The following is a 25,126-nucleotide window of genomic DNA, read 5'->3' as shown; positions in this document are numbered from 1 at the left end:
ATGGGTATATAAATACTATTAAACTAGACTGAGTTGAATAAATCTTCACACATACATATCCGTTTATCACTTGGTATTATTTTAGGGAAGGCACTGGCATTGCCTATGGTTTTTTTGTCAGCTGCCACTCTTAGAGGAATATAAATGTGTACCATGAAAAATGTTCAGGTTTTATTTATTTGTTTACATTGAAAGTGCATTTGATTTCTACAATAATTTGTTTCAGGGAATTTGAGAATTTAATAGTATTTTTGTATTTGCTTGAATACAATTTGCTAAGTTATAGTATTTTATGAAAGAGGAAAAATATTTTTGGTAGTATGTATATATCTTACATTGTCTGCTAGAATTATATCAAATTGAATCTAAGATGTATTTCAATTTCATCCTAGCATGCAATGATTGATTTCTCAGAGTTGTTGTGATGATGAGCAAATAAATATATAAGAGCTCTAATGGATACCACTAGTGCAGTATTCACTTTCTCATGGCACTTAACTAAATGCCACAAGCACAATAAGTTTGTTGCTTATCTTGCTATTTTGCTCCATCAGCTTGCCAAACTAGATCTGAGGTTAATTTTAGCTTTCCATTTAATGTGCAAACTTTTAAAAATGCAAATTATGAATACCTAAGGGGGAACCTGATAATTAACAGGATTAAAACAGGCATAGAAAGAGAACTTGAACATCCTTTTCTCCTCCATAAGTTTTAGTTGTATTGTGAAACTTCCCATAAAACTTACTAGAGTGTATAAACATTCATTTTTTCTGACTACAGGCAGTCCCCAAGTTTTGAACAAAATATGTTCTGTAGGTTTGTTCTTAAGTTAAACTTGCATGTAAGTTGGAACAGTGTAAGTGTAACTCCAGCCATAAGTAAGTTTTGGATAGCATAGGGAAGGGCTAACACCCCTGTGGTGTTTGTTTTGCTGTCTGTGCCCCTGTTCAGAAAATGTCACCTCACTTTCTGTCCCTGTGAGAATTGGATTTTGAAAAAAATTGGCTTGTTTTGGAAACAAAGATTAGTGATAAAGCTTCAGTGGAGGATGGCAGATGGACTTTCAGTAAGTTAAACATGTATCAGAATAAAAATATAGAAAAAATAGCTGCTGTTATCTTAAATACTGCTTGAATAGTCTCCCACTTACTGAACACAGAATTTGGTGCCATTAGTTTGGCAGTGATTATGAAACCAAACAGAGGACTTCTTTCATTGTGCCCAATCTGGCATACTAGCATATGAATTTCTTGCAACAGAGCATGTAGTCTTCATCCATCCCACCAAGTTACTTCTGCAGAACTGTAGAAGAAGCACAACACAAAATGTGGTGGAAAATAGAAGATAGCCTTTCTAGCCTTTCTCCTTGCTTTGCTGTAACTATGGACAACAAGACAAACCAAAACACTGGTATAATTCCAAAACACTATTGAAATTAATGTTCCATGGCGATGGTAGTGATTAACAAAATGTGTAAATATTTCTGTGGTATGCTTGATTCCCTCTGTGCAGAGCTTATTGAAGGCCTGGCTAATTGAAAAAGAGGAGGCTTTGAACAAAGTACAAACCAGCAATTTCAAAGATCAAAAAGAGCTTGGTGTGAATGTTCGAAAACTGGCAGTGAGTATTACTTGCTTTGCATTCCAAGATAGCGCCGTAATCTTAAATATTTGTTCTGGCGCCAACTTACCATCTTTGCAGTGCCAGATGATCATCCTTGTCCCATCCTTGTACTAATTTCATGGTCCAGCAAGTTCTTAAATTACTTTCTGAAGACATGGAAGAATTCTCTTGGGTTGTATCTGAGGCTGAAGAATGCAGTTTGAGAACTACAATACACTCAGCTCTTTTGTTTTGAAGGACAAGTGACTGGTCAGCTTTTGAAAATCTGTTAGATAGGGAACAAAGTGAAAATGTTACTTTAAAAAAAAACCCAGTCATGATGGCAACAAACCAAGCCACAATTATGTGGATATTATCCTTTTGCAGAAAAGCAAAAACAATGAGATGCATGATGGAAACTACATTTCCTGGAGTTTCCCAAGTATATGATGGAATAGTAACTGAAGTCTGATGCATGATCAAACACTTTCTGCGGTACTGAAGCAGTTGCAACTGTTACCCATAGCTTTCCCCCCTATTTAGTAAAAGTTCCAAATATTACTGGGAGCTTATGGGAATTCACTAGGACTGCTGGATTATTACAACAGCTACATGATAGAAATGTTACATAGGCACACATATTAGGGGAGACCCTTGCCAGTTTATAGTGGAAACCAATATTTTAGCGAAGGTAACAAATACCCACCAATGTTATAGATGCTTAGGACATCATATTTCTCTTTCTTTCAGTTTATTGGTGTGACATACATTTATTTTCAGAGGTGTTTCCCTCCCTAAGAACACTGGGTTTGTTAGTTAACTTAGGAAATGTGTGTGAAATAAATTTCTCCAAAAGGTAATGGCTACTATTGTTTCATTGTCAGATTCTGAAAGAAGATATGGGAATGAAGCGCCAGACATTAGAGCAAGTAAATGAGGTGGCCCAGGATGTCACACAGCTCCTAAACAACAAGAAGGCATTGAAGAACATTGACAGCGATTTGGAAGAACTAACACAACGGTGGGACAGTTTAGTTCAGAAACTTGAGGATTACTCTAACCAGGTACCATAAAAATACTGTCTTCCTTGTAGGGCTTCCAAATCTCTTTCACTAAAATGTAGACGTTGACCTTAACAAATCTGTTAGGAGAGGATTTGGAATCTCAATGGTTTTTAAAATCTGTTTCTTTGTACCAGTGTGGAATAAATTTGTCCTTACTTTTTGAGTACCAAAGCCTGGATGTGGAGAAAAGTTAAATAGTGTTTGAAGAGGTTTATGAAGTGTTTCAGAAGAACATTTTCAAACTTCGAAGTATCACATGAGATTGAGTATTCAATCTAAAGTCATGCACAGTTGAAATGTGTGTTTTAAAAATATTTTTCTTTTTAATTTCTTAACGTTAATGAGGTAGAAGTTGTTCCAAAAGAAATACAACACTTTTCACTCAATATTCAAAGACATACATTTAGTGTCAGTATGGAAGTCCTATATTTAGAACAACTTGTTCCATGTTAGTCTTCCCACCTTGAAAAGAATATAAGAAATATGGAGGAAGTACAAAAAAGGGAACTAAAGACAATTCAGAAATTGAATATAGAAATGTTCCATTGTTAAATCAGAGTATGTTCTGGAGCCCACTGGTATGATGACAAAGGATGTGTCATAATGCAAGATGTAAAATGAATTTAAAGCTTCTGCATTTCTAGAGCTTCTAATCCATAAATTCGACTGCAAACTATATCTGCCCCCCACAAGAATCATTCTGGCCTAACCTCCTTTCAGCCAGCTTCTGCTGTGGTCTGAATCCTGATGCAATTGTGATTCCTTTAATCAAACAAATAGCAGTGTTGCTCCCCCCCTTTAGAAGATACTGTTGTCCCATTGTGTGTTGCTGTTTTAAATTTTCTTCTTCTGGGGTGGCATGTGTCATCCCTGGCTTCCTTTAATCCTTTTTTTATCCAATTGAATCTCCCATTCAAGGAGCTCTGATGGTAGGTTGCAGAGTCCTTCTGCCTGGGAATATGGGAGGCCCACAATAAGAGCTTTGAGATGTAGCTATCCTGTGGGCCACCAGTTGTTCCCTACTTGTTTAGAAGTACAAACAGGATCAAAGCCATGGCTTCCCTCCTTTCCTTCATTTAGCATGGCAGTGTTTTCCTTAATCTTGGCTTTTTTTGTTGTGTACAAATGAGATGTCATGGTTCATCACAAGTTCTAGTTATTTCAACAAGCTAGTTGTATAATCTGTAGTTTGAAGCAGATGACTTTGGAAACAGAACAGAGTTTGTGATAAATAATGAACTTCAGTCTGTGCACACCAGGTTAAATTTAAGAGAATCTGACAATAAACTGATAATTCCACCCTAGATGTGTGCAGGAAGTGGTGATAGTAGGGACTATGTTTTTTAAGACCTGGGCTACTGAAGGTTATCATTATGTGAAAATACAGCTAGTTACCGCTTTCATTTTTATACAGAAACAATACTAATTCTTTCAAAAATTGTATAATTTCATTGGATCAATACTAATTTCTGATAATTGTCCTTTTTTTTAGGTTGCTCAAGCAGCTGCAAATGTTGGGATATCCCAGATTGCACAGAAGTTCAGCACAGAAACAGTACTTGTTAAAGAGCAGAAGACAGTTAAACTCTCCAGAGAAGAACAATCTCCGCCCATTGCTCCAACGAAGAGAAAAGAAACCTACCTGGATACTGAAATGAAGAAAAAGTGAGAATAGTTTCAGTTATGATTTCTTAGTAATCTCAGTTTCATTTTTAACTATTCATGTTTATATCTGCAGTATTTAAAATGCTTCATTTTAAAATATGGCTGAGATGTTATTGTAGAACTCTCCATGAAAAATAACATTAGATTTTAAAGATTCATACTCTGGACTCTAGGTGAGTTAAACCCTTGTGCCGGCAGACCGGAAGGTCTGTGGTTTGAATTGGGGGAATGGGGTGAGCTCCCATCTGTCAGCTCTAGCTCCCCACGTGGGGACATGAGAGAAGGCTCCCACAGGATGGCAAAACATCAAACATCCAGGCATCCCCTGGGCAACTTCCTTGCAGACGGCCAATTCTCTCACACGAGATGCGACTTACAATTTCTTAAGTAGCTCCTGACACGAACTCCCCCCCCCCCAAAAAAAAAACAAAAACTAAAACTAAACACCTTTGAACTCTGGTTAAAAGTCCTTACAAAAAAGGACTGACAGTGATGATGCCAAGACAATGAGGAAGCCACTACTTGTAAAAATTTGTCATCTCTTTTTCTCCATTGCTTCCATCTGTGTGACTCCATTAGGCTTCAAAGTGCTGTCCCTTTTCATATGTTTGCTGATGTAACAAGTGGGAAGGCTCAACAGCTGTAGTAATCCAATGTGTTGTTATAGAGAAGGTAAACAGGGCAGATCACTACTATTGATGTGTAGTGTTTGCAACATGTTTTGTTCCTGGACTTTACATGAAACCATGGATGATAGTCAACTCTGTTTAAATAATGATGATGATAATGATGATGATGCACGCATCATCCGAAAATACATCACACAGTCCTAGACACTTGGGAAGTGTTCGACTTGTGATTTTGTGAAAGAAATCCAGCATGTCTATCTTGTTTGCTGTGTCATACAATGTTGTTGTGTCAATAATAATAATATTTCTTGTCTGCCTCTCTTCACAGCTCGAGATGGGTTACAACATTTTTGAAACACATAGTCAAAACACATAATCATTTAAAAAAGCTCCATAAATTACACATATTAAAACATATTTCCGTAAAATACATATTGAAATGAAGGATTTCTGGCCCAAGAACCCAGAATATACTTAGAGAGGACATATTTTGTTGGACATGAGTAAGGGGGGCCATATTATATTATAATTCAGAACTGTTGCATATATACTCTTAGGCCAGTCTGTAGCAGAACTTGTAAAACTTCTGTTTGAAGTACAACATCCAGAATCCCCAGAATAATGGCTTTGGCTCCAATAATTATAGTATGTAAAGTAACCTTTTGAATGTGTTGTGTGTTGCTGAATTTTTAAATTGTGGTCTCTGAATAGAGAAGTGTTCATAATAGTTTGTGTCTTCTTGTCTAGAGTTTGAAAAAATTGCCATAGGTTTACAATTTTGCTGAAAAATTTCTGAAGCATCCAAGATGTGTTTCTGTTCAGGTTTAACTAAGACTGTGCTATTAGAACACTTGGTATACGGAACATGATATTTCTGGATAAACAGAAATGAAATGATTGAAGAGAGACATGACTGAAAATATTATTCAATCTCTTACATTAGACTCGATTTTGAAATTGCTGAGCTGTTGAGCTGGATTTTGAAATCAAAAGCTGCCATTCAGGCCATAGAGATCAAAGAGTACAAGAAGATGAGAGAGACTTTGGACATGAAAGAGAAGCTGAAGGTAAAGTGAGAAATGGGAAAGCATTTTCAGTGAATGGGTTATTTTGTCAGCTTAAGCTTGTTATCTGCTGGGGGTAGAGCCTGATCTTGAAGCTTCCTGTGGATTAGGTTCTACTATTAAACATTTGTAAAGTGTTCATCAAACATCATTCTCCTGGATTGGCCATAAGCAATGCTATTGTAGTTGTAGTAGGTTATGCTAAGAGGTTTAATGGGCATCTTCACTCTGTGTATCTCCTCTGTGCTCATTTCTCTCTTCAGTGTAGTATAAGGCACTGCATTTTGGACAAAAATTACTCTTAGAAATGAACCCTGCAGGAATCCGCTTAATCTTTCAGTAAAACTGAGAACTGTGGTGAAGTCTTGATATCATTCCGTAGAGAAAACGAATAACCTTTCTGTATGCTCCGGGGAGACTAAAGATCAAAGTATTCTGTGACTTAAATAATTAGAATCTTGATAATGTTTTTATGGGCTGACTTTAATAGACTGTGTAACTCTACCACTAAAGAGTCATCTGGAAGTACATCTTGTATAAAATAGATTTTATATGTTGTTGGTTCTAACAGAATTGCAGATGTTTGGACAAAAAAACTGCAATGCATGTTATCTTTAATATTATTTTTTAATTTATTTATATTAAATGATATAACTAATACAAGCAATTGCAGATGAAACAAACAAAATGCAACAATAACAAACACAACAAACAGATCTATCCTTCCTTTCCAACACCGGTGAGTCCATCACCTAGGACTTCTGTCGCCACTCCCTGTGATACTTAAGTCCTATAATAACTACCCTTGTAAATTCCTTAAAATATTCTCCTTGCAGCTTACATAAAATCTACTCTTGTATTTCTTTTAAAATATACTAAAGCCACCCTTCATTTATTTGCAAACTCTTCATTTTTTCACCTCATAGCCCATTAGACAGCTTGACCAGTTGTATATATTCCAAAAACCCTTTTCTCCAATCTCTCTTAGATAGCTCTCTTTCACTCTTCCAGGATTTAACTATTATCATTCCAGCTGCCACAAAGCTGTATAGAGAAATTTATTTATCACCCTGGCTTACTTCCTCTCTAAATAGTCCCAAAAGACACATTTCTGATTTTTCTTAACTTTGTTAATGAGCATGCTATTAGTTTCCTTAGCGACACTTTCCCAAAATTCTTGTACAATCATGCAAGACTACCAAACATGGAAAAAAGTGCCCCTCTGTTTCTTACATCTCCAGCATTCCCCTCAATGAGATATGTCAATTTTGGATAATATCACTGAAGCTATATAGCTCCTATAAAACATTTTATACATATTCTTTCTAATAGACCCTGCTACTGAAATTTTAAATCCTCTTTTCCAGAAATACTCCCATTTCTCTAAATCTATATTTTTCCCTAAATCTTTGGCCCAAGAAATTATAACTGATTTTATTGTATTATCTTATAGATTATTCTCTTAAATATATTTATACAGTCTGGAAACTAAACCCTTATTACCCTTATAAAAATGACCAACTTTCGAAAATCAATCATATAATTGATGATACTGGAACCAATAATCGACCCCTAACTCTTCTCTCCCTTTTAATTTTCATTGATCTTTTTCTTTAAATAGATACTCTCTGTAAGATCTTACTTCATCATTTGATATTAGTCTTATTGGCGCTTCTCATGGGCATGACTGTAAAGGAATTTTCAGTTTCCTTCCTCCCTTATATATTTTCCAAGTATCTAACAGATTCAATCTTAACATGCTAATAAAATCTTTGTTTATCTTATCTTTTTCATACCAAAGATAGGCATACCATCTGAATCTTAAATGATAACCCTCTAAGTTAAGTAGATAATTACTATCTATTTTTTTTCCAATTAATTTAACCAACTAAAACCTGCTGCTTCATAATAATATCTAAGATCCAGTAAGGCCAAACTCCCTCTGTCTTTTGCATCTATCAAATTTCTATATGCTAGTATTGCTTTTTTTTACATAAATACAAAATTAACCAAATCCCTCCTCCATTGTCCAAAAATCTATAATAATTGGTAAAATATGAAATAAAAACAATATTTTGGGTAATACAAAAGCTATCCTCCCCATCCAAGTTAACTGGATTCTTTTTATCTCCTTCCAAATGCTCTCATAATTATTTTGATATAGGTTAATATTTTTATTGGTTAGCCATAAACCTAAATATTTTACTTTCAACATGCTGATAATTTATCCAATTCATCAATATGTTTTATAGATAAGTTTTTGGTTAAAAACATAATTTCTCTTTATTAATTTTAAATCATGAGGTATTTCCATGCCTATTAATTGTCTCCATTAGATTTTGAATACTCCTTATTGGTTCCCCTAAAATACACACCATTTTATCTTAAAGAGTTCATTTTGTGCTGTTCATAAAACTATCCCTTTGTCTATATCTTGTCTATATTCTTGAAAGACTGCAAACAGAAATGCTGCCAAAGAGATAACTTATTGCAACAGTGAAATGTGAAAAATTGAGGGATCTACAGTGCTGATGTGTAATTAATTTTAGATTGTGATGTGCATGCTCAGTGAAAGTGTGGTCAGTAAAGTAATGTGACTTCCTCATATTCACATATTAATTACATGTTTACTCCAAAGTAAATCAACTCAGTGGAGATGCTATTGTCAAGAGTCAGACGCCAATTAACAAACAAAACAGAGTTTATTCAGGAGATAGGCCAAAAAGTAAACATAAACACAGAAGATAACTTTAAACACTTAACTATCAGTGTTTAAAAGCAGTCCAAACAAAAATATATATCAAAAGTATGTTTTAACAAGCCAACCCGATTATCCACGCAAATATTCAGATAAAACTAAAAAGGTGCTTCAATTCAGCTTCTAAAACAAATTGAGTTGGCTTATAAAAATAGACAAAACAAACAAGGACTTGGAACCTTCCAAAAACCTTCCAAGAGCTACAATTAGTATCTTAAATCCGGAACTCCAAACAGGAAAACAAAGCCAAGGAAAACAAACTTAGAGCCGGTGCAAAAGGCACTGTGGGTCCAAGCCCTTTCTGTTGCAAACAGCCGGCTCTGTGGATTTAAAGGGACAGTTCTCAAAAGAATCACCAAACTGGTCTGAGGACAAATAAACTGGAACCGCAGCAAACTGCTTCAAGGATGCAGATAATGCCAGGAGCTCCTAGGAAAAGGCGAAGAGGCATCATCAGGTTGATCCAGGGTCAGGGCAGGAGACAGCAGCAGGGTCAGGAGGGCAGGCCAGTAGTCAAGAGCCGTGGGTAGACATCAATCAAAGGGCGAAGGCAGAAGCAAGGTCGAGTTCCAGTCCAGGGTCCAAAAGGGTGCAGTCATCAAAACCAGGTCCACGAAATGGCACAAAGAGCCAAGGCAACGAAGGTAACAGCAGCTAGAAATAGTAATCAGAGTGCAGTCCAGGGAAACCCACACAGTTCCAGCCCTCCGTTGCAGAGCAACCCAGATAACTTACATCAGAAGCAAAGTCCCAGTCCAGTCTTCTTGAATGAACAGAAATCCCAATGGCGCTTCAGCAACACCTTGCCACACGCAAAGTGAAGTGACCAAACATTCCCAATTTATTCCCCTTCCTCTTGGGTGTCCAAACACCCACACCCAAACACCAGGTGTCCCAGATCTTACTCAGAGTCAGAACTCCACACAGCTAGGGCTCGTGGATCAGGCGTGCCTAATTGCTCGTCGGAGTTCCAATCATCCTGCCCACACTCAACCCCATGCACACTTAAAGAACCATCCTCCCTTCTCCAAGCAGCCCAAGTGGGATCTGCTCCTGAAGATACCCAAGGTTCAGTAGTATCCATAGGCCCCAATTCCCCAGACATCTCCGGTGGCCGTGCCTATTCAGTGCCCACTTCCTCAGCCACCACCTGTTCACCAGCATCCATTTCTTCCCCAAACTCCCCATCTGAATCTTCCTCAGAAGATTCCCCATTGAGCTCTCTAATCCTTTTCCTGCGCAACTCCTCCAATGAGCCCTCCTCGCGAGGGTTTTTCCTTCCTCTCCTGATCCCACCACCATCATCCATAGTCCCTGAAGGCGCAGTCACAACAGCTATCCAGGTAAATATGCATAAGTCTAGAAGTGTACATTATTATTTTATTAGATTAAATAAACTTGCAGGAGCAAGTTTATGTTAAAATGACATTCAACAACCATATGTTAAAAGTTTAACCAAGTCTTTTTTGTTTTAATTTTTATGATTCAATAATAGGCAATAGAAAAAGAAAGGTCTGAAAAAAAGAAAATCCTAAATGACCTAAACCAGACTGTACAGAATTTTCTGGACCAAATGGGAAAAGGTAATTTGTTATGGAATTTGAAAGATAAACATAAATGCTTTATATAGTTCTCTTGCTAATATTTGGAGTTGCTAGAAGCAATAAATATCTTTAAAGCTGAGGCTGGTTGAAGTTTATATTGGTACAAGTTTTAAGTGGATGAAATGAATTTTTAAAAGTTTTTTATGGAATGAGACTAGTCCACAACAACATCTTTTTGTGTGTAAATAATTAGTGTCACATTGAAATAACATGACTGTATTGCATTTTAATCTTGAAATATATTTTTTTATTTTTACTATTTTTACCTTTTTATTCAGACAGGCTTTTAAAGAAGAAGGTTTTTAAGATCATGTCAGAGGCTGCTATGGTTTTATATGTTTTGATGGATTTAACCTGAATTGTTTTTAATACTAATGATATTTAAGGGCAGGGCCCGACTCACCGGGCCCTGCAGATTGCTGGGAAGGGCGTTCCCTCCCTCCCAGCATGGCGGTGGACTGGGGGGGGCTTCTTGTTCCCAGAAGCCCCCTTGGCGCGGCGGGAAGGTTTCCCGCCGCCAGCACCCGCTGGCCAATGGCAGGCCAGCACTCCTGGGCTGCCATTGGTCAGCGCCCCTCCGTGGGCGGGGCCGCACCAGGCTCCGCCCTCGAGAGGCTCAACAGCAGCCATTCGGAGGCTGCAGCTATACTGTTTTAATATTTGTATATTTTAAAATGAATTGTAATGCTTTCAGTGTTAGCTGCTTTGAGTCTCCTTATGCAGAGAAAAAGAGGGATAAAAATAAACATAATAAACATAATAATAATAATAATAATAATAATAATAATAATAATAAACTACTGACAGAATTTAAGACTATCTTGAAGAAAAAAAAATCTTGCCAGATGAAAAGAAAGGCTACAAATGGAAAAGTAGGGGCACAAAAGACCAGTTATTAATTGACAAAATGATTCTGGAGAATTGTAAAAATCGAAAAGTTAATCATCACATGACGTGGATTGACTACAAAAAGGCCTTTGACTCACTCCCACACAGCTGGATCATCAAGTGCCTGGACACCATCGGGATTTGTAAAAACGTTGGCACCTTTATTGAAAACATGATGGAGCACTGGAAAACTGAACTGTTTGTTGGAAATGAAAGCTATGGACTTGTCAACATCAGAAGAGGAATTTTCCAGGGAGACTTATTGTCCCCTCTGCTTTTTATTATTGTCATGATCCATCTGTCAACAATCGTACAAAAAACAAATCTCGGCTACCAAACCTCCAAGAAATCTCACAAAATTTCACATCTGATGTACATGGATGACCTGAAGCTGTATGGGAAAACTGAAACTGAAATCCAATCTGTAACACTGTCCAAATTTTTAGTACTGATATCAGCATGAAGTTTGGTTTGGACACATGTTTGACAGTGGCATAGAAGAAGGGAAAAAATCATTGAAAGTGAGGGCATAAATATGCCTAATGGCCAAATGACAAAGTGTCACCAGCCAGAGGCCTATAAATATCTGGGCATATTACAGCTGGACAACATCAAGCATGAACATGTGGTCAGCAAGGAATACACACAAAGGGTCAGATAAATTCTCAAAAGCAAGCTCAATGGAGGCAACACTATCAAGGCCATAAACACCTGGGCCATACCTGTCATAAGATATACGGCTGACATTATAAATTGGACACAGGTGGAACTGGACAATTTGGACAGAAAAACAAGAAAACCCATGACCATTCATCATTCACTGCACCCTTGCAGTGATGTTGACCGGCTATATCTACCTAGAAGATCAGAGGGCAGAGGACTCTTACAAGTAAAACAAGCAGTCAAAGAAGAAGAATATGCCCTGGCAGAATATGTAAAGCAAAGTAAAGAACCTGCTTTGATTGAAGTAAAAAATCAGAAACTCCTCGAAGCACAGCAGACAAAGAATCAGTACAAGAAAACTGCACTACAAACCAGAGCTGACAGCTGGCACAACAAAACATTGCAAGGAAAGTTTCTTGACAAAATTGAAGGAAAAGTTGACAAGGAGAAGACCTGGCTATGGCTCACGAATGGGACCCTGAAGAAGGAGACAGAACGCCTGATCCTTGCAGCCCAGGAGCAAGCCATCAGAACAAATGCAATTAAGGCCAAGATCGAAAAATCAGCTGATGACCCAAAATGCAGACTGTGCAAGGAAGCTGATGAAACCATTGATCATATCCTCAGCTGCTGTAAGAAAATTGCATAGACAGACTATAAACAGAGGCACAACTATGTGGCCCAAATGATTCATTCAATCTCTATATATAAAAGGATAGAAAAATTTCGGCCTAGGACAAAACAACAAAACTACACATCCCAGAAACACTAAACTTGGCAACACAACCCCTCATCCATGCCTCTACGTTCATACAACAAAAAGAAAAGAAAAATAAAGTCCGAATTAGAGGGGGAGGAATAATTGTTTTTTATCCAATTGCTGTCAGTTAGAAGGCTAAGCTCTGCCCACTTGGTCTCCTAGCAACCTACTCAGCCCAGGGGACAGGCACAGTTAAGCCTCAGGCCTCTTCCACACGGCCTATAAGATACAGATTATCAGATTTTAACTGGATTGTATGGCAGCGTAGACTTAAAGCCCTTCCACACAACGTATAAATACTATACAATACCACACAGGGACATAGACCCCCTCTACCCTCACTACTTTCACAATACACAAACAACCAAATGCATACTAAACATAAAGACAACCATACAACAGACATTCGATACCATCACTACCTCAAGTTCTCACCAACACCACTAGACAACGCCACAGCAACGCGTGGCCGGGCACAGCTAGTGATTCGTAAAAGGATGAATAAATTTATATATAACTATATCAAGGAGGTTCAATGTGGATTTATAGGAGGAAGACAAATGTCAAATTTAATGGGTAGGGTATTAAATGTAATTCGTAGTATTAAAAAAAGGAATTTAGAATTTAGTGGCTGGAGTATTAGCTTTGGATATTTATAAGGCATTTGATAGTGTCTCGTGGCAGACAATGAAAATTATACTAGACAAATTTGGATTTGGAGAAAAATTTAGTAACTTAATTGATAAATTATATTCAAAAATTTATGCCCAAATTATGGTGAATGATGGTTTAACAGGGAAAATAAATATAACATGAGGCACAAGGAAGGGATGTCCCCTTTCCCCAATTTTATTTGCGATTGTAATGGAACTATTGGCTAATGTAATAAGAGAAGAGAGTAGTATAAAAGGAATAGGAATAAAAGAGAAATATAAAATAAATCTGTTTGCAGATGATACCCTTTTATCAATGAAACAGCCAATAAAACAATGGGAGAAAATAGAGGCTCATTTAACAGAATTTGGATTAATAACAGGTTTACAAATTAATTGGAACAAATCTGAAATGATGATTTTTAACTATCAGGAAGAAGAGATAAAAATAACAGGAAGGGAACATCAAAATTAAAGAAACAAATATTTAGGGATAAATATAACTAAAGATTTTAAAAAATTAGAAATACACAACTTAACCAAATTAGGTAAGGAAATTAATAAGAAATTAGTGGAGTAAAATAAACTCAAATTATCATGGTTTGGTAGGATAGCACTAGTTAAAATGAAGATATTACCCAAATTAATTTTTTTTATTTAGAATGCTACCTGTAGAAATTTCAGATCAAGAAATAAAAAATTGGCAAAGCATGTTAAATTTATATTGTAATGGGAATAAAAAAGCTAGAATAAATAAAAGCTTATGGTATAGACCACAGAAAGAAGGAGGCCTTGGATTTCCAAATCTTAAGCTGTATTATCACTCCAATCAAATAAGATACATAGTAGACTGCCTAGCAAAACAAAAGAGCTTGGAGTGGTTAGAAGAAGATGATAAAAATTAGAATTGAAATTAGAATATATTTTTACAGGAATAATAGAGGAAAGGATAAAAAGAAATGGTATAGTAATTTAAACAACCCCTTTATAAAAATATTCTGGAGATTTGGGGAAGATACAAATATAATCTAATGCCAGGTATTTCTCCTATCATGCCAGTTCTAATGAGAGAAAACTTCCCAGTAAATTTGAAAAAACAACTTGAAGCAGAATTTAATGGAAGTAAAAGATTGGGATCTGAAGATGGTAAATACGGAAAGGATAAAAGATGAATTAAGAGGAAGAGACTTCGAGTGGTACAAGTATAGTAGAGTCTCACTTATCCAAGCTAAACGGGCTGGCAGAAGCTTGGATAAGCGAATATCTTGGATAATAAGGAGGGATTAAGGAAAAGCCTATTAAACATCAAATTAGGTTATGATTTTACAAATTAAGCACCAAAACTTCATGTTATACAACAAATTTGACAGAAAAAGTAGTTCAATACACAGTAATGTTATGTTGTAATTACTGTATTTACAAATTTAGCACCAAAATATCATGATATATTGAAAACATTGACTACAAAAATGGCTTGGATTATTCAGAGGCTTGGATAAGTGAGACTCTACTGTATTTACAATTGGGGAAATGGTCAACTGACTTAAGGAAAAAGTATAATGGGAGTAGGGAATATACAAAAATAGAAAAGATGATAATTCTAAGGGAGACTAAAGAAGAGAATGTAACATTAAAAGGTACAGTTAGCAATATCTATAAACTACTACTAACGGACGAACAGAAACAAGTTCATTTGAAGGAAATATGGGAAGTAGATGTGGGGGAAAAATTGAATAATCAAGAATGGGCAAGGATATGGAGTATGAGATTATTAAAAAAATATGTTCATAAGAATTAAGGAAAATTATCACAAAATGGTATGGAGGTGGTACCTAACTCCCATTAGATTAAATCAGATAGATAAAAAATACACAAATCAGTGCTGGAGAGGTTGTCAGGAAATAGGGTCATATCTTCATATGTGGTGGTCATGTAAAATTATACAAACATTTTGGGAAATGATATTTAAAGAAATAAGAGTAATAATAAAAATAGAGATCGAAAGTACACCTAAATCAGCATTATTACTTATGCATGATAATATTCTCTCACAAGAGGAGAAAGAACTGGTTTCTAATTTGATAACTGCAGCAAAATTGCTAATAGCAAAAAATTGGAAAGAAAAAAAGGAAATCAAATTAGAAGAATGGTATAGGGAAATTTGGAACATAGCTATTAATGATAAGCTGACTTGTAATATTAAAATTCAAAAGGGAATATCAAAACAAACAGATTTTTGGAAAATATGGGGAAAATTTATTGAGTATATTTTTAATGAGGGAAAGTGGTGCAAGCCAGCAACAGAGGCAATGAAATTTTGGACTTATGAAACAATATGAGTTGGTTGGTCTTGGTGAAGGGGGGCACAAAGTAAGAATCATAGAATCATAGAATCATAGAATCATAGAATAGTAGAGTTGGAAGAGACCTCATGGGCCATCCAGTCCAACCCCCTGCCAAGAAGCAGGAAATCGCATTCAAAGCACCCCCGACAGATGGCCATCCAGCCTCTGCTTAAAAGCCTCCAAGGAAGGAGCCTCCACCACAGCCCGGGGGAGAGAGTTCCACTGTCGAACAGGCCTCACAGTGAGGAAGTTCTTCCTGATGTTCAGGTGGAATCTCCTTTCCTGTAGTTTGAAGCCATTGTTCCGTGTCCTAGTCTGCAGGGCAGCAGAAAACAAGCTTGCTCCCTCCTCCCTGTGACTTCCCTTCACGTATTTGTACATGGCTATCATGTCTCCTCTCAGCCTTCTCTTCTGCAGGTTAAACATGCCAAGCTCTTTAAGCCGCTCCTCATAGGGCTTGTTCTCCAGACCCTTAATCATTTTAGTCGCCCTCCTCTGGACGCTTTCCAGCTTGTCGACATCTCCCTTCAACTGTGGTGCCCAGAATTGGACGCAGTATTCCAGGTGTGGTCTGACCAAGGCAGAATAGAGGGGGAGCATGACTTCCCTGGATCTAGACACTATACCCCTATTGATGCAGGCCAGAATCCCGTTGGCTTTTTTAGCTGCTGCATCACATTGTTGGCTCATGTTTAACTTGTTGTCCACGAGGACTCCAAGGTCTTTTTCGCACACACTGCTGTCAAGCCAGGCGTCCCCCATTCTGTATCTTTGATTTTCATTTTTTCTGCCGAAATGAAGTATCTTGCATTTGTCCCTGTTGAACTTCATTTTGTTAGTTTCGGCCCATCTCTCTAGTCTGTCAAGATCATTTTGAATTCTGCTCCTGTCTTCTGGAGTGTTGGCTATCCCTCCCAGTTTTGTGTCGTCTGCAAACTTGATGATCGTGCCTTCTAACCCTTTGTCTAAGTCGTTAATAAAGATGTTGAACAGAACCGGGCCCAGGACGGAGCCCTGCGGCACTCCACTTGTCACTTCTTTCCATGATGAAGATGACGCATTGGTGAGCACCCTTTGGGTTCGTTCGCTTAGCCAATTGCAGATCCACCCCCCCAACCTGTTGATCAGAAAGCAGCTGATTGGCATTTTCATCCCCTCCCATGAACAATCACCATTTAAACAGGAAGGTTGAGGGTTCCTGCTACAATCTCTCCTTACACCAGAGATTGCTCATGTGAGACAAGTTTACTTCCTAATAGGAGAACAGACAGCTGTTGATTAACGTGGCTTTTGCCCAGTAAGTGATTGAGGAACTTTTACTTTCTTTATATATTCCTTGAATACTGTACATAGAGATAATGAAAATAAACCAGTCATGGAAGCATAACTCTTAGCTTTGCTTTTGCACTGGCTTTTGATGAATTCTGGACAATGTCCACTGTCTATGGATGTCCATGGATTGTAGATTTAATTCATGCTCATATCCAAATTTCATTCATGAAGCAAGGTGGAACAACCTACTTAGGTGATACTTGTGCAGCAAGATTGTTTATTTAATGTACAGGCACCAAGAGATGCCAAGTTACTTAGTGGGATTGATCTCTGAATGTCTTCATGTGCCTCCCAGACCATTGTCTGGTATGAAGAATTCAGTTACATAGTAATGATAGGTATGGAGGAGAGCTATGTGTTCTTGTTTTTCCTGAGGGTTGATTATATCTTTCTTCATTTTACTGGACTGGTTCAAATATAATGATTTATTAATGTCAACTGAATCCAGTGTTCTGTCAAAATTTCTTTCCTCTTACCCAATCCATGCCTTTCCATCCCCCTGAAAACTGCATCCTGGATATTTTCTAGTGTTCCAGATCTGATTTGGGGGGTACATAGTGAAGATTGTTTCATTTGGTCCTGGTGGATTCTGCTAGTCTGCCAGTGGAAATCCACTACTAGTCTGTTAAGCTGGGAATGGCTGTTCAACTGCAAGGTCCTTTTCAAACCTTTGTATCATATCTTCACTATTTTATTATGGCTATGTCTGAAATGGGAAAGAGTGATTTAATGTTTAATCCAAGATTTACAATAATTGGAAAATCATGTCAAACATAGCCATGTTTTTTTTTTTTTTTTTAAAAACCCTCAAAGCAGGTGTGTAAGATGAGGGAGCATGAGCATGATGCTCTTTCCTAATTTAATAAATGGTATTAATAAGCTGGAAGCTTATAGTTTTCTTTCTGTCCTTTTTTGCAAGATCACTAGGGAGGTAAAACCAAAACTAAGGATCAGGTAATGGTTATAATGTGTATATATATTTTAGAAATAGGAATATTTTAATAGAGATTGTGTGTGGTGATACAATTTTATGTGTGCTATAGTTTGAAAGCAATTGTTGAGGAACCTTTCCTTTTTGTTGAGCTCAGCCTTGGTATGAGTGGTCAGTTTCCTAACAGCTAAAAGAAGAACAATATTGTGTTAACATATGCTACATATCAAAACAGATTTATTTCTTTCAATTGTTCAGAAGGTCATCCTGCCGAAGCTGTAACAAATGCATTCGAGCAGCTGTTGGCAGAGTGGAAAGAGGCAGATTTGCAATTGGAAGAAGCAACTAGAAAAATGCAATACCAGAATGAAATAAACATTTATTTTATGGAATTGGATGAACTTGAGAAGACTGTAAGTGAAAAAGAGTTATGGCTGAAAGACAACTCTTCTGCATCACCTCAGCAACAACCTTTGATAACTCTAAAGGAGTCGTGTCAGGTAATCTTGACAAACTTGTTCATTGCTACAGAGGCAAAACACAATCACATGAGCTGAACTTACACTAGTTAGATAAAGTTATTGAGTACATTAATTACTATTAAATCATTTTAATCTTTTCCTGTGTGTAATTAATTTGCACAGAGGGAACTCACTAACTTGTTAAGTCTGGCTCCTCAAATGGAAGACCTTAAAGCCAAGTGCAAAATGCTCTCATCCCAGTCTGATGCTCCAGATGTCATTCAAGATAGCCTTAACTCTTTGAGCGATCGATTCAAATCTGCCCAGCAGAAGTTGGAGACTCTTCTAAAACAGCTGAGAAAAGGTGTGCTTTTAATTTAAGATGTATAAAAATTATTTCCCCTCATATCATGCTATGTTACTAATTTTGCTTGTATCAAAAGCCTTAGGAGTGGCTCTGCTATGTATCTTGGTTGGAGATGTGTATCAATCATATACTAAAAATATGATAGTGATCTTGTAGCTCCCTGTAAAGGAAAAAGTATCATTCCAGTTTTCATTAGTTTGCTATGTGAAAGATTTGTAGAAGTAATGTCCAGCTTGCTTCTTTATAGGCAGAAATCATTTATAATACCAAGCTTTCCAAAGGTGGTTCAAAAAAATAAAACAAAACAGAAAAACAACACTGAGTTACTCAGACAGACATTGTAATATAAAACTTAAAAGTTTCAAAATAATGCCAACTCTTCTTTTATAATTTTTTCATTTCAGATTTGAGTATGTTATTGCAGGCACCTTCAGATAATGTCTAAAAGAACACATTTAGGTTTTGTGGCACTATTTTCTACTAAACATGTAACTTTTTACTCATATTTCCATGATTTAATCTATCAAGGCATCCAGTATGCCTGAAATACAGAAACAGTCTTCCCTTCCTTTGTCTTTAAATAGAAAGACTTCAATTAGATTAACATTATGATAGCTTAATTTATGTGTGTCAGATCAGACGTCTCCTTCAGGCAGTTTAGCAAAGCATATGCATAAAATATACTGCTTGAGATCACCAGTAAACGTATAAAATATGAAAATCAACATAAAACTCCAATAAAACCAAAAGAACAAAACACTTAAGAGTTATAGCTACTTAATGCTCCTTTCAGCTTGAGGCAGCTTTTTGATGAAGTTGACTTGGTGAATTTTATATTTGCCTACTTTGGTTTGAATCCAGATGTTCCATTTAGTGAATGGAAGTTCTGTTCACAAAAGGTCCTTCTGCTTGTAGGACAAACCTTTGAATCTAACCCCTTGTATGTATGTATTTCAACTTGAGTCAAACTTGAGATGCATAATATGACATGATTAAATTAATTCCGCTGATACTTTATATATGTTTGTGTGTATATACACACATATATACATACATAATATATATGCACACACAAAATTATAGACATAAAAATTAGAAGCAAGAAGCTTGATACATATCTAACATAAATGAAAATAGCCATATAGTAATGTTAAATGTGTTTCAGTAGCTTAAAACTATCAGTTGTAATTATTGACCTATACCTGCAAAATGAGCAAAACCTGATGTGTAAACTAAATTTGTCAAAAACATTGAAAGTTATAGATATGAGTGGTGTAAACTATACATTATGGATAATAATAAATTAGAATTATAATTAAAATAAATGAGGAACAGCACAAAACCACAGGCTAAAAATAAATGTATTACTCAAAGCTACTAATCTTGTCAAATAATAAAATGCGAATAGATATTTTTTTTACTGTAGAATGTTTGACTTAAAATAGACTAAATAAGGGACTACATTTAACATTGCTTGAGTTGGCTTCTGCTTGTGCAGAGGATCTTTAATTTCTCTTCTTCCTGCAGTCCGTACATGCCCACAGATCTTCTCGTTCAGATGTCCCAGACCTACAGAATAGATTTGGGCATGGGAAAGGGAAGTTTGATCATCTGGTAGAAGGCATTCATCAGTGGCCAGAATCAATAGAATTTCACCAATAGTTGATATGATTAAGATGTAGTTGATAGGATAATGAAAGGTTACCAGTGTCTCAATGCTATGCTAAGAATGTTATCTCAGCTCCTTCTAATAGTAATAAGGGAACGCTCATTTTCTCTTTATGTACACTTCTGGGACTTGTATGTTTAAGAATATAAGACAAACCATGTGGGCTGGCTTACACCAAAAATAAATCTCATCCAGCATCTGGTTTTTCAACATGGGTAACCAGATGCATACCAAGATTTAGAGAGCTGTACATTTCCTCTGCTTTGTTTGTTGGTCTGTCTGTTTCTGGTTGTCACAGAACATGGAGGTTAATTGGCCAGTTGCTAGTCCTAAATAAAGTAGATCTACTCCGATAATAGAATCTATGTAGGCGTATGCTTAGCCAACCCCATTCATTCAATTGAGTGTTGCCCCAGTTAGGATTACTCCTTTGTTGCTAGTTTGATTAACCACCTCAATACACTTGCCAAAATAAGCATCCTAGGATGCTTCGAGCCTTCTTCGGGAATGGAGCTCAATGCCAGCCATCACATGATGTCCTGTGACTTCTGGCAGAGGCCCCGCCCCCAACCAGGGTGGAAGCATCCTTGGACACTCCCTTTCAAACATGGGAGCCTTGCTGTGTTGCCCTGGTTTATCATACCTTGTGGCAAAGAATTTTATACGTTAGTTACAATGTAGAGTAATTTCTTTGAAAACTGTAACTGTGCTACCTATCCTATCCTTTTCACCAGAAGATCGGGTTTGTGTGAGAGAAAGAAATCCAAAGTTCTAGTGTTTGCTTAAAAGAAATGGTTTATTGACTGAAGTTTTGTTCACAGCAGTTTTCAATGTCACTTAAAAAGCCCTTGCCACCAGCACTTCTTAATTAATATCTAAAATTACAATGAAAGTGACTTCAGTGGTTAATATCTTACTTTTCCAGCTTCCATGTTCAAGTGCTAGCATTTCTAGCATTTGCAGTATAGTATAGTTTTCAGACAATAAACACTAGGGTATTTAGGCCAATCACAACTATGCACTCAGAAAAAGATCTTTTTTATTTTAAATTACACAAACAGAAACCAGGATGTTCTTGTTTTTGTTTTTAAGTAATAAACTTTGCTATTTTTCAAAAAATTAAGCCAGTTATTTAGTTGGTTTAAAACTTTTATTTCAAAATTAGAATTTGAAAGTCAGCCTTCCAAAGATTATTTGGATGCTTTGAAAAAACTGAAGGATGAGCTGAATGAATTGGAAAGCAAGGTACAATCCATCATGAAAACAGTGAATGATTTTAATAAAGTTGAAAAAGCATTGCAAGAGACAAAGGTATGTTTTCTGTTTATGTTTTTAGCAAATTTAAATTCAGCTGAAGTTATGCAGACATAACAGAGCTTGAAATCTTTAAAAATATTAACATTAGTAATTATTCCTCCAACTAAAAATGACAGTTAATTACATTGCTGCATGAAAATAACATTGTTATGGCTTCATTACCTCCAAGTGATGCCTATTATATTATTTGTAACTCCTTACTTCCTAACTCTTGAGGCATGCTTCTTTCATGTCATTGCATCTGTAACATCATTGTAAATCACTGTGCTGTGAAAATAATTTTGATTGAGTTCTCCCATATTTTCTCATGTGAGAAGTAGATTCTGCAAACAAAAAATCTGTGTGATCCATAATACTGAGGACAGAACTCTGATGGTGGTTTATGCTGCTATAACCAATAGTTAGTGCTGTAATATTGAGTTAGGCATTGCAGAAGGAAATGTCAAATACCTCCTTAAACAGTGCACTTTATTTCAAGTGTGCAAGAGCAGATGGAGGATCCTAGGTATAGCTTCTCCTCCCAACTACTAATTGACCAGAGTGCTGCACCAGCTAAACTTGTGCAGATGGAATGAAGGTGTAACATTTGGCCTTCTAGACCACTGCCATGGTTATGCTGGTGGATATTGGTGCTCTTTTGCTGCTATAAGAATCTTTGTATCATTTTCTAGTGTTCTTGAATAAGGGAAGATTTTCCATTTATAGATGAGACTGTCCTCTTCAGAAAGTTCACTCAATATACAGAGAGCAATTAAAAATACTAAGAAAAGAGGCAGGACTAGCACACTCCCTTTTTCTGGGATATGATATGCTTTAATTGTAGTGTGTTTAAAGTTATTCTGTACCATAATCCAGGGGAGTGAAAAAATGAAATACATGTGTTCTTCTTTGATCTTTTCTCTACAGACGGTTTGTGGAACTCTAGAAAATCAAAAAAGAATGGTAGATAAACTTGCAGCAGACACTCAAGGCTTAGAGAAGCATATTCCTGCTGAAAAATCAAAGCTCTACAGGCAGGAGTTCAAAGGCTTGCAGGGGTATAGAGATAAATTAAAAACGAAAATTTCTAAGGATGTTCACTTATTGGAAGAAATTATTTCCAAGCTGAGAGTATTTCAGGTAAGCATATAGGTATTTGTTTATCATGCTCTGATAAGTATAAGTTCCCCTGTTCCCAAATTTGTTCATGTGCTGTAACCAGATGTTAAGTTTATTGCTAATGTAATGATATGTGTCAAGAGTCAGACGCCAGTTAACAAACAAAACAGAGTTTATTCTGAAGATAAGCCAAAAATAACATAAACACAGAAAGTATCCTTGAAACACTTCACTTATCAGTGTTTCAAGAGTAGTTTAGACAAAAATAACTCAAAAACAAGCCACACTATTTTCCCATGCTGGCATTCAATAAAAACTAGACGCTTCAATTCAGCTTTGGAGAAACAAATAGAGTTGACTGCAAGAAAATATGCAAAATAAACGAAGGCTTGAAACCTTCCAAAAGCTGCAGAGTATAACAGAAAGTGCAAAAGCCTCTTTTGGCTTCAAACCGTTTCTGCAAACAGACAGCCGGCTCTGCGGAGTTAAAGGGACAGTTCCCAAAAGAAAAACAGCAAACTGGCTTGAAAACAAACAAACTAGAAGAGCAGTAAACTGCTTCCACGGTGCAGATAAAGCCAAAGCTTCAAAGGGATGATGAATAGCCGTCATCAGGAGAATCCAAGGTCAGGTCGGGAGGCAGCAGCAAATTCTGAAAGGCAAACCAGTATTCAGAAGCTGGGTGTAGTCGTCAGTCAGAGAGCGTAGACAGAAGCCAGGTCAAATTCAATCCAAAGTCCGAAGAGGGTGCAGTCATCCAAACCAGGTCCACGATAAGACACAACGAGAGCCAAGCCAGATGGTATCAGCAGCTAGAAATAGTAATCAGAATGCAGTCCAAGGAAACCCACACAGTTCCATCCCTCTGCTGCAGAGCAGTCCCAGATAACTTATATCCGAATCACAGTCCAAGTCCAGTCTTCACGGAAACACAGAGATCCCAATGGCGCCTCAGCAACACCTTGCCACACGCAAAGTGCAATGGCCAAACATTCCCATTTTATTCCCCTTCCTCCTGGGTGACCAAACACTCACACCCAAACACCAGGTGTCCCAAATCTACTCAGAGTCCGAACTCCACACAGCTAGAGCTCGTGGATCCGGAGTACCTAGCAATTCGTCGGAGTCCCAATCATCCTGCCCACACTTAGCCCCATGAACACTTAAAGAACCATCCTCCCTTCTCCAAGCATCCCAAGTGGGATCAGCTCCTGCAGAAACCCCAGGTTCAGAAGTATCCATAGGTCCCAAATCCCCAGACATCTCCAGTGGCTGTGCCCATTCAGTGCCCACTTCCCCAGCCACCACCTGTTCTTCAGCATCCATTTCCCCAAACTCCCCATCTGAATCTTCCTTAGAAGATCCCCCATATAGCTCTCTAAGTCGCTTCCTGCGCAATTCCTCCAGTGAACCCTCATCACGAGGGTTTTTTCTTCCTCTTCGAATCCCATCACCATCAACCATAATCCCCGAAGGCGCAGTCACAACAACATGGTATCTACCATATGTACTTGTGTATAAGTCAATCTCATATATAAGTCAAGGCAGGCTTTGGGACCAAAAATAAGGCTTTTGATATGACCTGTACATAGATTGAGAGACATTCGGTGGAGAGAGGAAAGTGCCCACGCCTCAGGGGGTTATCTGCCCCTGGCTACTGCTGGCATTTTCCCACTCAGTCATTTAAAAAGGCCAGATGCAGTGTCGCAGTGAAGCCCTCGCCTTTTGCTATTTAGAGAAGGAAGTGGTTTGTTTCTTGATAAGAGTTAAGAAACAGTACAAGCACTTACACTGACCCATTTACACTGACCCATTGATAAATCAACCCAGTTTTTTGGGTTGATTCTTTGATAATATTTTCTAGACTTCTATATAAGTACATACAAATACAGGATATGGTTCTCATCTTCTGCCGTGCTACATTGGAAGAAAAACAACAGCACAATCTTCTTGGGCCATCACAGTAAAAACAAGATGCTTAAGAAATTATGGTTTCTTAAGCAAAGAATACGCAAGAGGTAATTTTTCCAATTCTTTCTGCTAAAAATAGCGTACAGACATTCCCTAAGTTACAAACATCCGACTTCCAAAAGACTCATAGTTAAGAATGGGGGTGAGACAACAGAATGAGAGAGAAATCTATCCCTTGGAAGGGAAATGTACTCCTATCATAGGGGAAAGGGGTCTCCACTGAAGTTTTATCACCAATTCTTGTTTCCACAACAGGCAGATGTTTTCAAAATCTAATTTTCAGAC

At 37.2% G+C, this 25,126-nt stretch overlaps 1 protein-coding gene across 3 annotated transcripts in view; it reads left to right on the top strand.

Annotated features, from left to right (window-relative positions):
* Positions 1–25,126, top strand: part of utrn (utrophin) — a 456,383-nt gene that overhangs the window by 101,134 nt on the left and 330,123 nt on the right. For all 3 annotated transcript variants that reach the window (XM_062977769.1, XM_016998724.2, XM_062977776.1), the window contains 9 exons: positions 1,513–1,620; positions 2,487–2,666; positions 4,159–4,331; positions 5,904–6,027; positions 10,278–10,365; positions 18,217–18,458; positions 18,603–18,783; positions 21,621–21,766; positions 22,679–22,891. In XM_062977769.1, coding sequence (XP_062833839.1) covers positions 1,513–1,620; positions 2,487–2,666; positions 4,159–4,331; positions 5,904–6,027; positions 10,278–10,365; positions 18,217–18,458; positions 18,603–18,783; positions 21,621–21,766; positions 22,679–22,891 — 1,455 coding nt within the window. The remainder of the gene's footprint in view (positions 1–1,512; positions 1,621–2,486; positions 2,667–4,158; positions 4,332–5,903; positions 6,028–10,277; positions 10,366–18,216; positions 18,459–18,602; positions 18,784–21,620; positions 21,767–22,678; positions 22,892–25,126) is intronic.

The sequence above is a fragment of the Anolis carolinensis genome, chromosome 1, assembly GCF_035594765.1.
Source record: "Anolis carolinensis isolate JA03-04 chromosome 1, rAnoCar3.1.pri, whole genome shotgun sequence".
NCBI classification, from domain to species: domain Eukaryota; kingdom Metazoa; phylum Chordata; class Lepidosauria; order Squamata; family Dactyloidae; genus Anolis; species Anolis carolinensis.
This window is presented reverse-complemented; position numbering and strand designations above follow the sequence as displayed.